We start from the raw sequence: 14,755 nt of genomic DNA, 5'->3' as shown, positions 1-14,755 counted from the left end.
GAGACAGAAGAGGGTGATTTCTGTTTTTACCATGCTTAAATATCCTTGTGTGTAATCCCTTCCCACCACCTATAACTCCACCCTAAGACCCTCTCAGGATAGACCCCAGTAGTGTGCAGGGAATCTCACACCTGGTTCATGGTGGCTTCTTACTGTTCAAAGCCTTTTGATATGTTAATGACCCAATGGCTTCAGTACACACTGACATCTCACCACAGAATCTCAGTGCCTGCTATCAGTATATACTGTATCCATTTACACTATATGTAATATATATAATAATAGAGCAGAGGGTCCAGTTATGTTATAATATGCATAAAGGAAGAAATAGAAGTTGGATGAGGGTGTGGATCAGTTTACCATGTTTGAAGAAAACTGTATTTGGGGCGGTATTTGCTGAAATCCTATATGCTCACTGGCTCTGGATGGCATCAATGGCTTCAGCAGTGACCGTCCATTCTCTGAGTGCCAGTCCCTGGCCTTATCAGTCACTTTGTATGATTAGTCATGAATCCTGAACTATATTTGTGAAAAATATTAGAGCAAACCTTAAGTAAACGTAAGTGGCCCCCTCTCTTTGCAGGCCAAATCCTGTATGGAAGAGTACTCTGGAACCCAGACCAGAACCTGAATTCAGCATACAAGCTCCAGCTGGAAAAGGTTTATCTCTGCACTGGGAAGGATGGATATGTTCCCTTCTTTGATCCTACAGGAACCATTTATAATGAGGGACCCCAGTATGGCTGTATTCAACCTAATAAGAACCTGAAGCATCGGTTTCTACTTTTGGTAAGGTTTTTGTTTTTGCCAAATATGGTTTGTTCATGTACTAAGATATTTTACACAAAAAAAATGGTTGTTTGGAGGAAATAACAAATTGTGCGTAAACCACCTTTTGATATATGAATGAAAAATGTTCATGAATACAGAAAGTAACGATGCCATCTTCTGGCATACAGCAAACACAGTTTCCACACGCAAAACCTTCAGGAAAAAAAATAGCATTGGAAAAAGTGGATTTGGAGCATTGACTTTTAAATGTTCTTGCTTAAATTTGTGGCCAGATCCTTTCATTTTTCGACACCGAAGGAAGAAAGCAAACACCACTTAGTTATTTTAAGTTTTATTTCCTGTGTGTCACTATGTTAAGCAAGTTGTTTCTGTGAACTGTACAGGATCGAAACCAGCCAGAAGTAACAGATAAGTTGTTCCATGATGTCCCATTTGATGCAGCCTTCGCTGCTGAGTCACCAGATTTTTATGCCATGAGCAACATGCCTGGAGTGGATGGCTTTACCATGAAAGTCGATGCCCTCTATAAGGTTAGTTACCACCATTATTTCACTTATTTTTCTTATGTGTAGGGGATGTGCTTTAACACATTTTTGTAATAAAGTTTATTTGGGGATTCTGTGAGCTTTTGTTAAAAATCTACCTTGAAACCTGCCCTGTACTGTAAATGCCATTGCTAAGCAAACAGTGTTCATCCTGTGCTATACACAATGAAGATGGCTCACAATCTATATGTATAAATGTCTGCACTCTCCCTGCTGCCGCCTACATGTATATTTACAGATAAATTTTTCCCTACACTTAGTCTAAATAAACCAAAAATATATAGTTTACTCTCAGGTCTGATAGCCAACATCTCCCTTCACACACTAGTTATCTTCTGGGGTCACTGTGTCATTGTAAATTTGAAGTTTCCCTCTAAATGTAACACATAGTGATCTCTGATGACTCTCTGTCTGGCTGTTCTATCCCGGAAGATCGCTAGTGTGTGACTGGATGATGTTGGCTATTGGTGATGACAGTCTAAATAAACATTTTTGCATTTACAACATTTTTTTTTAAAATCAGATGGTCTTTATTAAAGCATATAAATTTACATCCATTATGAAGGAAAGACATATGTATTAGTACATACTTCAATGTGTAAATTACAGCACATGACCATAACCATAAACCAACCCCTCCCCTCCCTTCCTTAACAACCCTCTCCCCCCCCCCCCCACCCAGCGGTTCGGTCCCTCCTAATCTAGGATTAAACTCCCTTTTTGCATTTACAATATTTTGCTAACGGTAACATCTCTGTATTTTCATAAACAATATCTAGATTTTATACATGATAGAAAAAGATTGCATGATTTACTGAAAAGTATAAATTGTTTTTTTGTTTTGAAAAGGTTGAAACTGGGCACCAGTGGTACCTTCAAGTTATTTACATCATTGGCCCAGAGACAATGGCAGGACCCAGAGTTCAGCGATCTCTCACCTATCAACTGAGGCGTCCTCGCAGGGATCTGGTTGATAAGAACGGCAGGCTTACTTTGGATGATTCATTGATTTATGATAATGAAGGAGACCAAGTTAAGAACGGCACTAACATGAAGACTTTGAGCTTGGAAATGGAAAGCTCTGCAACTGCAGCATCACAAACTGGGGCTTCTATTGGAAGTGCCTTTGCAGCAATAATGTTACTTATGCTTGTTCTCTTGTCTGTGTGTCTTATCACACAGAAGTGCAGGAGAAATAGAAAGAAGCCACCTAGAGATGCTGCTGAGGAATATCCACTGAACACCAAGGTGGATGCATCCAGGAAAAACATGGACAGAATGGAAAAGAATGTTAACAGGCAGCACTGTACTGTCAGGAACATCAACCTGCTTAATGATGGCAAAGATGACTATGAGGTTAAAAATGTTAGAATGAAGCAGATGAACCTTGAAGTCAAAGTTCATAATAACCTACACGATGGAACAGAAGTTTGATGACATTGGCACATAAAAAGTATATTTTCATTAAAAAAAAGGTTCTATCATTTTATAAGATGTATAAAGAAAGAAGCACCAGTATTTTTCTACATTGAAGGAAAAGGGAAAAGGAATAAGTGATGAACAGATGTGCAGTACTTACTGTGACTCACAACTGAGCTACCTCGCTATGCCCGCACATGTGTGAGATCCAAGGGGCTAAAGCACCTGGCAAATGTTTGGTCTTTCCATTTGCCTGCAACAATGCACTGCACATAGTTTAACCACTGCCACCAAAGGTCAATAACATTGTACGTATTCGCTCACATGCACTGTATTTGTACCAGAACAATCAGTCAAATCACTGCAGAAATTATATTGTACTTTTTATTTGTATTTCTTCAAATCGTATTTCCTTATTTTAGAACTTTTATTTTAATCTACTGTACCTTAAATACCACAATCATCATCATAATTATAATTCTAAGACTTTTTTAGAAACTTGAGGTCAGACACTGGAAAGGAGACATTTCCTCACTGGAGGAAATTAATGTACTGTAGTGTTAAAAAAAAACATTCTACAAATTACTAGAAAATAAAGAATAACCATCCATATTTATTATTTTCCAGTACTTTATTATATACCAGTTTTTTTTTTACTGTCAGTCATATATAACATTTAGAGATGTTGGGTTTATATTTTTACTGTATTTGTAGGAAGTCTCAGATTTTCCAGGCATGTGTCACCTAAATTTTCTTTACAGGGATGAAGAGAATAGTAATGCGTAATTCCTGATGATTCAGGAATTGCAGTAATTCAATGATGAAAAGAAATGATTACAATGGATATAGATAGCTGTAAATAAATCAACCACAAATCTCCCAAAAATGTTTTGAGAAAAAGCAGGATTCTCAATTTTGTGCCCTTTGTATTGCTTGTTTCCTATAGTATGAATACCAAGGCCAGGTACCCAATTCACAATGCTGAACCATACAATTGTAAGCTGCAAGGTAGTTGAAACCTATGTATGTAGGAGAGTTATGATGGCAGAAAATAAAGAAAGACGCTCACTGAGTTGTCGAATTACATCAAAGTCCCTGAAGGGAAGAAAAATAGTGAGTGTGGTGATGAAAGTGAGCAGGAAGTAATAGAGTGTAATTCTTTGGTTAGAAATTAAGTGCCGACTTGTCCATGGTGTGAATTAGCTGCCTCTGTTCATTGAAACCTGAAAATGGATACTGTGCTAATAAGTGGAACTTGGCACCAATTAATAGTATTATCTAGTATTTATTTAATGTATCAATTAGAGACTTCCATCCTGTGAAAGCCCACCCAGTGCCCTTAAACTTCAAAGCTATTTTTATTATAACCAGAAGTCAATATATATTTTTTTTTTATTTACGAGCAAAATGGAGGCATTATAAACATTTTTGTATTTGTCCTATGCAATTCTATCCCATTTGTATGGAACTCGTGCAATTTTCAGGCCAGTACACATATGGGCGGAAAAATCTGCTAGTTCTCCTGATTCCATAATATTTAAATTGACTGTCCAGGTACATTTATCATCTGTGTACAGCATCATGTATCTGCTTCATTTACTACACTCTGGAGGACAAAGTCACTGCTGAAATCAGAGGAATATTTTTTAGGAAGCACACCTGGTGGAAAAGAAGATGATATGCCATCATAGAGGAGATGTGTTCAATTGGAATTGTCATTTTATTCTTGATTTGTAAAGGTTTCCACTTATTTCTTATAACCTATACAGTACTTTTTGCCATTGTATGCCTTACATTGTGAAACTGCCCACACAACATGGAGACTGTGTGTTCCCATTTGTTACGTAGTCTTCACAGTGCCACATCTGCTTCTGTGGATGTAATGTTGCCTTTAATTGTTGGGTAGGCTGCTTATGTTGTGTTGTAGAAATATAAAATGCTGGAAAATAGTGTGCACAGAGACAATGCTCAAATTGGGAGAGCATCTCTTAATGCCCTGTGTTGGAGAGGACTCTAGCCCTTATATGGTGCTGTAAACATAATAGGAAAACCAATGTATACTATATACAACGTATATTGTTATTTTATATACACTTATATTGTATCTGAGGGATATGTGTCATTAAACACATTTCTAATAATAAAGATTTTTGGTTATTTAAAATAAAAATGTTGTCATTTTGACATTTATATTGGTTTGTATGTGCTTAGGAGTTATCAGCTTGAAAACCCACTATCCCACAGTCCAGGGCCAGCACCTGGCTTAAACAGGTAAGTGCCAAGGGTGCTGGAGGGGCCCACTCGGACGCTGAAAAGAAAATTTCGGCCCCTGGATCAATTATACCAGTGTGGCATTAAGACACTGGTACAAATGATCACCATCCAGCTCCTGTTGTTTTCTGTCTCCATGCTGCTTTCGGCGGGAGCACAGCATAGAGGCAGAATCCAAAACTTGCCTTTCCACACTCCCCCGAAGCGGCACTCAGCACTTTACGTGATGGCTCAGAAGCACATGATGAAGTCATTAGATCATGTGTGCTGGCTTCATAGCCGGCGGGTACAGCGGGCACATGAGAATAAAGAAGGCAGCTGCTGACACTGCTCTGGGAGAGTGAGGAAAAGTGAGGTTTTTTTTGTTTCTCAGAGTGAGGGGGACAGTGTGCCTCATGGGGGAACGGGGCAGTGTGGCGTAGGGACTTGAGTTTTCTGAAAAGGCTCCCACTAAGGCTCTGTTGTCCAGGGGCCTACTGAAACCTGCAGCCGGCCCTGCCACAATTACATACAGTAACGTTAGCCCAAACCAACCTCTTCTAGATCCTGGTTTGCTCACAATATGTACTATGTGTCAGATTCATGCTTCTTTCTTACAAACGCGTGCTACAACCGCCCTGGGACCCGTAGCACAGGTTTGGCTGGAGAGGCGGAGCTGCTGCTTAAAGCCCACACTTTACACCTTTTGAGGAAAAATGTGGGTTTTGGGCAAGTAGTTTGTGCACTCTGGCTTCAAAGGATTCACCATTACTGCCCTACACATTCAACTACCCATCAGGACCAGCTGAACATTCAACTGGCTAGAAGACGGTGTACACTGTAGTAGCGGTGTCAGGTTCGTTATGCTATTTCTCTTTCATTTAAAAATGTCAAATGATAAGAATAATAAGAAAATGTGAATTCTACACTGTACAATAAACACTTACTGTCTTACACACCAGGTAAGCACTATAAATCAGACTTGTTATATACAAATGAGACTACAACTTTCCCTTAAACTCGGCCTCCTTGTACTCAGCTGTGTGTAAGCGTTGAAGAATTTTTCCAGCATTCTTTGCATAGTTGCCACAGTAGTTGTGGCTCTAAATTTCAGATATGAAAAAGAAATTTCTATGCGTCTACCACTTTATTTTAATAAACCTTTTATTAATTTGTTATTGTTTTTTAATATTTAAGTTATTGGATGATTTAAATAATATGGCACAACAATATGTTTTTTGGATGTGTATAACAAAGGAGGAATACTGTTTTAGCATTTTTTTCGTAAAGAATAGCAATATGGCTCTCGACAGAGCATGGTACAGTGGCATAGTAAATAAAAACTTTTCTGAATGCCACCATACAGTCATCTGCACAGGTGAGTGCATGAGTCCTATTAGAAAATATTGGTATGCCATTGATATGATATATCCAGATTTTTTTTCTGTCATCAGCTTTTAGCCCATTCCTGCTGGAAAATGAAAACTCCATCTCCAAAAAGCTTGAGGGAAGCATGAAGTGCTCAAAAATTTCCTGTTAGATGGCTGTGCCGACTTTGGTCTTAAAACATAGTGGCCCTACACCAGCAGATGACATGGCTGACAAGGCTCATCACTGATTGAAGTCTATTGTGAAGTTTCCCCAAACAGCTTGGATTATGGCTCAACTCTTCCTCCAGACTCTGGGACCTTTCATCTAAAAAAAAACTACACTGGAACACTGAGCAACAGTCTAGTTCTTTGTCTGCTTGGCCCAGGCAAGACGCTTCTGGCATTGTTTTTAAATGGCCTTTTCTTAAAAATCTTATCATGGCTATGGTTTCCCGGTTGCTTATGCACATTTTTCTACCAAACAACTTTCCATTAATGTGTTTTGTTGCAGCACTCTTTAGTTATGACTTTCTGTGGCTTTACCCTCCTTGTGGAGTGTCTTCTGGACATCTGTCAACAGTCTCTCCCATGATTGAGTCGCTTACTGAACTAGACTAAGAGAGCTTTTAGGGTTAATTATTCCATGTCACGGATCGCGGGCACACCCGTGCCCCTCTCCATGGTGCTGTGGCCCCCTGCCCACACTCACCTCTCCCCGCTCCTGTCCTGGCTAGGCTGCGTGCACGTCCATGCTCGCCCGGGCGCACGCCAGCTCTCGGAGATTTAAAGGGCCAGCACGCTGCTGATTGGTGCTGGCACTTCAAGGTTTTCCATAAAGGCCAGCTGTTCCCATCATTCCCCACTGGATCTGTGAGCTCATTATCCTAAGAGAAATCTTCCTAGCGTTTGTTCCATGCTCCCTGTACCTGTTCCCACTCCCGCTCTCTGCCTAGATCTCCTGTTGTGACCTCTGACCTGACCTCTGCTGACTGCCTGCCTATGCCTGACCTCGAAACTGGATTGTGTTTCTGTACTTCGACGTGGCTGCCACTGCAGGCTAGTTGCACCTGTGGAATGACCTGGTGGCACCCCGCCGCAGCAAGCCCATCCCGCTTTGTGGCAGGCTCTGGTGAAGACCAGGCGCGACTTGGATTCCGGTCCCGGGTTTCGGCTAGTACCATTTCCCGTGGTGGTCCAGGGGGTTTACTGACTCTGAGCCCTAACAGTAAGATCCGTACATGGACACTGCCAAGGTGCCGCTTCCGACTGACTGATCTTATTAACGTTGTTGCCCCACAGTCCCAGTAGATTTCTTTGCAAGAGGAGCTGCTTGGCCAAGTCACTGCCACGCTGTAACAGATGCTTGCCACTCAGCATCTACATCTAGCTCCAGCGACTACTCCAGCCACAATGGCTTGTCTTTTGGCAACAGAATCAAGGCTCGAACTCTCCATGCCTGATAAGTTTGACGGGGATGCCATGCTCTGCCATGTTCAAGGAACCCGCACAAGCCTCCTCAGCTGAAATGGCACTGCTGATCCTGTGCCAAGGGGAGTCGTCCATGGGTGAATATCCAGTTTCGTACCCTGGCTTCCGAGCTGTCCTGGAATGATGCAGCCCTGCCTGCAACATTTTAAAAAAGTCTTTCATCCCAAGTCAAGACGTATTGGCCGCACTCTTATGCAAGTCTCAGCTTTCTTGGACTCTGGTTCTGCGGGGAACTTTGTGGATGCTACATTACATTCCGGTGGTTCCTCTCGAGAAACCTCTTGTCATTTCCTCAGTCAGCTTATAGAGGCAATTATTTTAGGGACCATTTCATTTCTATAGCGGTTTTGGAAGTTCAGTTAGTGGAAACCCCCCACATATCACCCGTTCTAGTAACTTCACCCCTCAAATTATTAAAAACAGCAGGTAGAAAGCTTGTTAACCCTTTATATATTTTACACACATTCACATATGGCATTTTGGTTGCATTTTGAAAAACAAATTCCAAAAGCTCCACCTGCGGTCACACGTTGGGGTAAGATCGCTTTTCCTTCGCGTTCAGTTAATGTGTTGGAAACACGTTGCCAAAATATGTGATCACAAGTGGAGCCTTTGGATTGTGCTTCCAAGTGCAACCAAAATGCCACGTGTGCACGTGGACTCAGGTACCACAAACCTTTATTCCAGAGAATGTGTAAAGTTTTTACCATGTGACATAGTGGGCATATTAACCCTTTGTCACTGATAAGCTTTTCCCATTTTACTTTCTGTTTATTGTTCCCTACTTTAAAAAATCAATAACTTTTTTATTTTTCCGTGTACAGAGCTTTATGAGGGCTTATTTTCTGCATAACAAATTGTACTTCCAAGTGATGGTATTTTATATCCCATGCAGTGTACTGGGAGGTGAAAAATACATTTCAAACAGCATTTGCGCCATTTTCTTGTGGGCTCTGTTTTTAAGCCTTTCAATGTACATTTCAAATAGCATTTCTAATATATTCTGTGGTTCAGTACGATCACAGGGATACCAAATTTATATAGGTTTTATTAGGTGCTAAAACATTTTACCAAAAATGAAAAATTTTTGAAACCCCCCCAAATTATTACTTTTACCATATTCTGACTCCAATAACTAATTAAGGTGTCATTTTTAAATGTGTTTTGCAAAAGGGAAAAAAAAAAGTGGTGATTCAGAGATTAGAGCGCATTTTTCCGTTACAGGGATCACGTCGCGGAATGCCAGGAGGAGAGGGAAGGAGCCCCCTCAGCAGGTACGTAGATCCCGCGGTCACTACATTGAGAAGTGTAGCATAAATAAAATACATTTTCTGTAAAAATTGCTTCAATGAAAGAAGCTACTATTTATTACTGAGCAGTTAGCCGCCCACCCCTGCAGTACAGCTCTAAAAAATGAATAAGCCTTTATTGTATGTGCGTAGCTCAACAAAATAACAAGAAGGAAAAGCAAATACTAAAATCCACTTATTATCCACCATATATAGAAGTCATTGTCTGCTGCTGCTGTGGCAGTTGGAAGCTGAGCTGTGATTGGTTGCTGCAGGTCATTGAGTATATGACACTTATGTGTGAGATAAGATAGATAGAGATAGGGAGATATTCATCAGAAGTGTCTGAGGTAAAACTATTCCAGTTGCCCATGGAAACCAATCAGAGATCAGCTGTAATTTTATAAACAGCTGTGTGAAATTGAAACTTGAGCTCTGATTAACAATAGGTAGATGGCACCCAGTGGATATGCGGGTGCTCAGGTACGGCCAGTGCCTTAGATAAGTAACCAACAGAAATCCCAGCACTCACGATTTTAATGGAAAAATTAAACTTACAGCATGTTAATGCAGGGACAGAGAATGCGTTTTCGGCTCATATCGAGCCAAATACAAAGTAACAACTTAAACCCTGCCCACTGATGTCACATCCTACCAGAATCCTGACTTCCGTGGTGTGACGTAGTGTCATCAGGTATTCTCTCCCATTTGATTACATTTCTAAGAGATAAGATACAAAAGAGAAAAATGAACAAACACTGCCCATAACAAAACATGGTGACCTTTAACCCCTTAACGCTCTGCGCCGTAGCTCTACGGCGCAGAGGTATAAGGGATGTATGAAGAGGGCTCACGGGAGTCCTCTTCATACAGAGGTGGGGGTTTTTGCATTTTGCACAAAACCCCCACCGCTAATAACCGCGTTCGGTGCTTGCACCGATCGCGGCTATTAACCCTCTCAACGCCGCCGGCAAAGTCGACGGCGGCGTTTAAAAGACGGCGGCGCGCGGGCGCCGCCATCTTTTTTCCGATCCCCACGCCCCCGAACGTCATCGGGGGCCGGCGATCGGTTACCATGGTAGCCTCGGTGACCTCTGAGGCGGGAAATGGCGCCCAAATGTCCGAAATGCGAAAAATGCGACACCTTTTTACATAACATAAAAAATGAAATAAAAAATGATCAAAATGTCGCACAGACCTCAAAATGGTAGCAATGAAAACGTCGCCTCATTTCGCAAAAAATGACCCCTCACACATCTCCGTGCGCCAAAGTATGAAAAAGTTATTAGCGTCAGAAGATGGCAAAATTTTTTTTTCTTTTTTGTACACATTCGTTTAATTTTTGAAAATGTATTAAAACACAATAAAACCTATATAAATCACCGCGCTCGCACCGAACCAAAGAATAAAGTAGGCATGTTATTTGGAGCGAAGAGTGAAAGTCGTAAAAACTGAGCCCACAAGAACGTGACGCACGTGACGTTTTTTTTTCAATTAAAAATAAGCCCTCACACAGGTCTGTATACGTAAAAATGAAAAAGTTACGGATTTTTGAAGTTGGAGAGCGAGAAATCAGCCGAAAAACCCTGCGTCCTTAAGGGGTTAACAGTATGACTAAACATAAGGGTATGATTCCAGAATCACATCATGTAAGGCAACTGAAATAGTAATCCTGATTTAACCCCTTGGGCTCCAGTGTGCCTAATGTGTTATCATAGTATCATAGTATAGTATCATAGTATATAAGGTTGGAAAAAGACGCAAGTCCATCAAGTCCAAACTTTAAGAATTAAATAAATGTTTTATCCCCATAACCGTGATATTTTTTCTCTCCAGAAAGTCATCCAGGCCTCTCTTGAACATGTACATAGAGTCTGCCATAACAACCTCCTGCGGCAGAGAGTTCCATAGTCTCACTGCTCGTACAGTAAAGAACCTTTGTCTATGTTGATGGTAGAATCGCCTCTCCTGTAGGCGTAGAGGATGCCCCCTTGTCCTGGTCACAGGCCTAGGTATAAAAAGATCTTTGGAGAGATCCTTGTACTGACGGTTCAGGTATTTGTACATTGTAATGAGGTCTCCCCTCAGTCGTCTTTTTTCTAAACTGAATAATCCCAAATTTTGTAATATGTCAGTGTATGCTAATCCCTCCATTCCCCTAATAATTCTGGTTGCTCTCCTCTGCACCCGTTCCAGCTCTACTATATCCTTTTTATACACTGGTGCCCAAAACTGTACACAATATTCCATGTGTGGTCCTCTCGGCGTCGAAGAAGGACTTTAATGTTACCTCCTCGTCTAGGGGTCTCAACCTGCTCAATTACTTGAAACTTAAGTTGAGCAATAGAATGTGTTGGTTCATCAAAATGATAAGGAATTGGTAGTAATCTGTTATTGCACCTAAAAGTAGATTTATGTTTATTAATACGTGTCTTGACGGGTTGCATCGTTTCACCAATGTATAGAAAACCACAAGGGCATTTAATGGAATAAATCACATTACGTGAATTACATGTATAGTAGCCACGTATTTTCACCGGTTGTCCGGTGTGTGGTGTAGCGTGCTCTCAGACACTTCTGATAAATCTCTTCATAGACAAAGTGACAGTCGGAGACAGCGACAGTCACTGGAATGAGAATGCCCGAGACAGACAGTCACTGGAATAAGAGTGCCCGAGACCGACAGTCACTAGACAGAACGCAAAACTTATCAGCCAAAATTTACCACTAAAATGAAGTACAACATGTGGGGAAAAAATAATCTCAGAATCGCTTTGATAAGTAACAGTGTTCAAAAGTTCTAACCATATAAAGCGACGCATGTCAGAATCCAAAAAATGAGACTGAGCCTTAAACTAAAAAATGACTGAGTCCTTAAGGAGTTAATATGAGCTCTGAGCTGTGATTGGTTACTATAGGCAATGAGTATAAAACAACTTATGTGTGAGGCAGGGGCGTCGCTAGGCTAAAAGATCCGGGGCACGTGCCCCGGATCTTTTATCCAGTGCCCCGAATGTACTGCACACCAACTACACAGAGGCACAGCTGACTGAGAAAGCAGAGTACTTGCCCTGGCACAGCGCTGCTCTAGTCACTCAGTGCTTCTGCCCTACACTGTGTGACTTGGGACGCTTAGCGTGCTGGTCCCGCCCCTCCGTTTAGCCCCGCACCTCTTTTTCCTCGGCCTGAATGTGTCCTGCTGTTGGTCAGGTTTGCAGTGAGGGTGAGCTCCCTCCGTCCTAGAACAAGGAGCAGGTTAGTGAGTGCAGTCTGCAGGCAGACCCCCTGCTCACAGCTACATGAAATAAGTCACTCCAGGTCAGTGAAAGGCAGGCACAAGTGTAACCTACAGCTCAGCACTCCACTCCCTCACATCAGTGACCCGAGATGTCACACATACATGTATGCATAGGGGGACATTAATCAGCATTTCTATGGCAGTTTCTGTCATAGAAGCACTAAAATAACAAGTTCTTACACACTGCAAGAAATCGTGATTATTTTTGCGGTAACACCACCTTGACGCCATGTGGCGAGGCTGCCGGCAGAGTGGCCAGGTAAGGGACAGTCCTCCCCCATGCCTGCAGAAGTACACTGGGGTCAGACCTGGAGATGTTTTGCCTGGTGGCGCATATACATTATAGGATTTTACATTGGTGATGTGACTACATGGCATCTCCTGCTTCAAGTAGTTCCCCATAACCACCATGAACAGAAGATACCATATAATGATGTCAACACACCTCAACCCGCACAGCAAGATGAAGAGAGGGGGTATTGGGGTTTTTTAATCATACATAGGGGATGAGTGGGAATTAGTAGAGGCCATATTAGGGGCCATAGGCATTAAGGGTGGGTGGCATTATTGCATGTCAGGCCACATTTAGAGATGTTATTAGATGTGTGGCACTGTAATGGTGTAATGTAAAGTATGGGGCCATTGGCTGTGTGGGAGCTGTTATCTAGCAGGTTCACTATAAATTGTGGGGGCCAGAAACAGAACAGTGTACTATAAACAAACCAGAATGGGAAGTATACATGTGTACTATTTTTGGGGGCCATTACAAAGTCTTGGTGTCAAAATCAGGACAGAATACTGTGTATGGCCACAACAGGCATTATATAGGGAAAGAATGATAAAGAGCTTACAGTGTGGGGAATAAAATGGGGGGATGTTACAACATGTTATGCTAGGGAACTTTATTTGTGTGTTACTACTATTTTCAAGAGGCTCTCTCTGTAGCAGCATTGTAGTATTTGGTGGGGCGGTGTTGGGAATAGCAGCAGGATAACAGTACTAAGGGACCAGGAGGTATAGAACAATGTGAAAGTAAAGCATACTGCAGCACATTTATTAAGAACAGTGCAGTCTGTACTCTGTGCAGTGTCCTGTGTAGTCTGCAGAAGGCACCAGATTAAGGATTTCTGGCGGCCCCTCCACTGCCCCGACAGAGGGCACCAACTTTTTTTGTTGAGCCTTTAACATGGGGCGTGTGACACACTTCTGTCAGACTTTGCATGTTAAATGTGGCGCACGGTCCGACTGAGCATCGGACCGCCCCCTTCGGTGCAAAAATTGGTGTTGCGACACAAAATGGTCCCACGTGGTAGTTTTTACCTAATAGAGAAAATAAGAAACAAGAACAACTACAATACGAAGACACGTTGGTCCACATTTATCAAAAACAATGCAGTGTGTACTATGTGCAGTTTTCCTCAAGATAGTGTAGAGGGTACACTTTCTTCATGAATCTGGCGCCCCCTGCACTGCCCTGACAGAGTGCACCAACTTTTTTTTGGTGCACCTTTAACATAGGGTGTGCAATTCAATTCTGTCGGACAGAATCTGATCTATAAATGTGGTGCACGGTTTGACTGCGGCAGGGGCTTTAATTAATGTGGGCCATCATAAAGCAGTCATTAGATGTTCTCCTAGGTATTCTGTAGTCGTACATAAGTTTTTTATGCAACCACGTATGATGGTGACAGATGCAGGACTGGTCACTACTGAGATGGTGACAGATGCAGGACCGGTCACTACTGAGAGTCCAGTACATAAGAATTTGGGCCCGTGCCCCAGATCTTTTACTACCCTAACAACGCCCCTGGTGTGAGGTAAGATGGATAGAGAAAGACAGGACTGACAGTCAGTGCAGGGGCGTAACTAGGAGGACTTGGGCCCCATAGCAGATTTCTGCAGGCCCCCCCCCCCCTTCACCATATATTAAAAAAAAGAATACAAATTTGTAAAGAGACGTTTATACAATCACACACATTTACGCACTCATGTACACACATTTGTATTATATACACACAAAGTTTTAAACTCATACACTCATTTTATATACTCGTACACTCTTACTGTACACGTATTTATGCACTCATGTATACATTTATACACTAATACATACAGTATATACAAACTCATACAGAATATACACACATACAGTAGTTACACATCCATACATTTATACACACATACCGTACATACACATCAAATTTGCACATCTACTGCATTCATACATATACTTATCTATAGTATACAGTTTATATACATACATGCAATATAAAACACACTATATACACACACACAGAGTGCCAT

The 14,755-nt window shown here is 41.7% G+C and overlaps 1 protein-coding gene across 1 annotated transcript in view; it reads left to right on the top strand.

The window, feature by feature from the left end:
* The window catches only part of FRAS1 (Fraser extracellular matrix complex subunit 1), a 340,675-nt gene extending 337,267 nt beyond the window's left edge, over positions 1 to 3,408 (top strand). Inside the window, exons 72-74 of the mRNA XM_072115515.1 lie at positions 584 to 789; positions 1,176 to 1,322; positions 2,187 to 3,408. Coding sequence (XP_071971616.1) covers positions 584 to 789; positions 1,176 to 1,322; positions 2,187 to 2,771 — 938 coding nt within the window. The 3' untranslated portion in view covers positions 2,772 to 3,408. The remainder of the gene's footprint in view (positions 1 to 583; positions 790 to 1,175; positions 1,323 to 2,186) is intronic.
* Positions 3,409 to 14,755: the final 11,347 nt, after the last annotated feature.

The sequence above is a fragment of the Engystomops pustulosus genome, chromosome 1 (genome assembly GCF_040894005.1).
Source record: "Engystomops pustulosus chromosome 1, aEngPut4.maternal, whole genome shotgun sequence".
NCBI lineage: Eukaryota > Metazoa > Chordata > Amphibia > Anura > Leptodactylidae > Engystomops > Engystomops pustulosus.
Note: the sequence above shows the minus strand (reverse complement) of the source record. Positions and strands in the feature narration are given on the sequence as shown.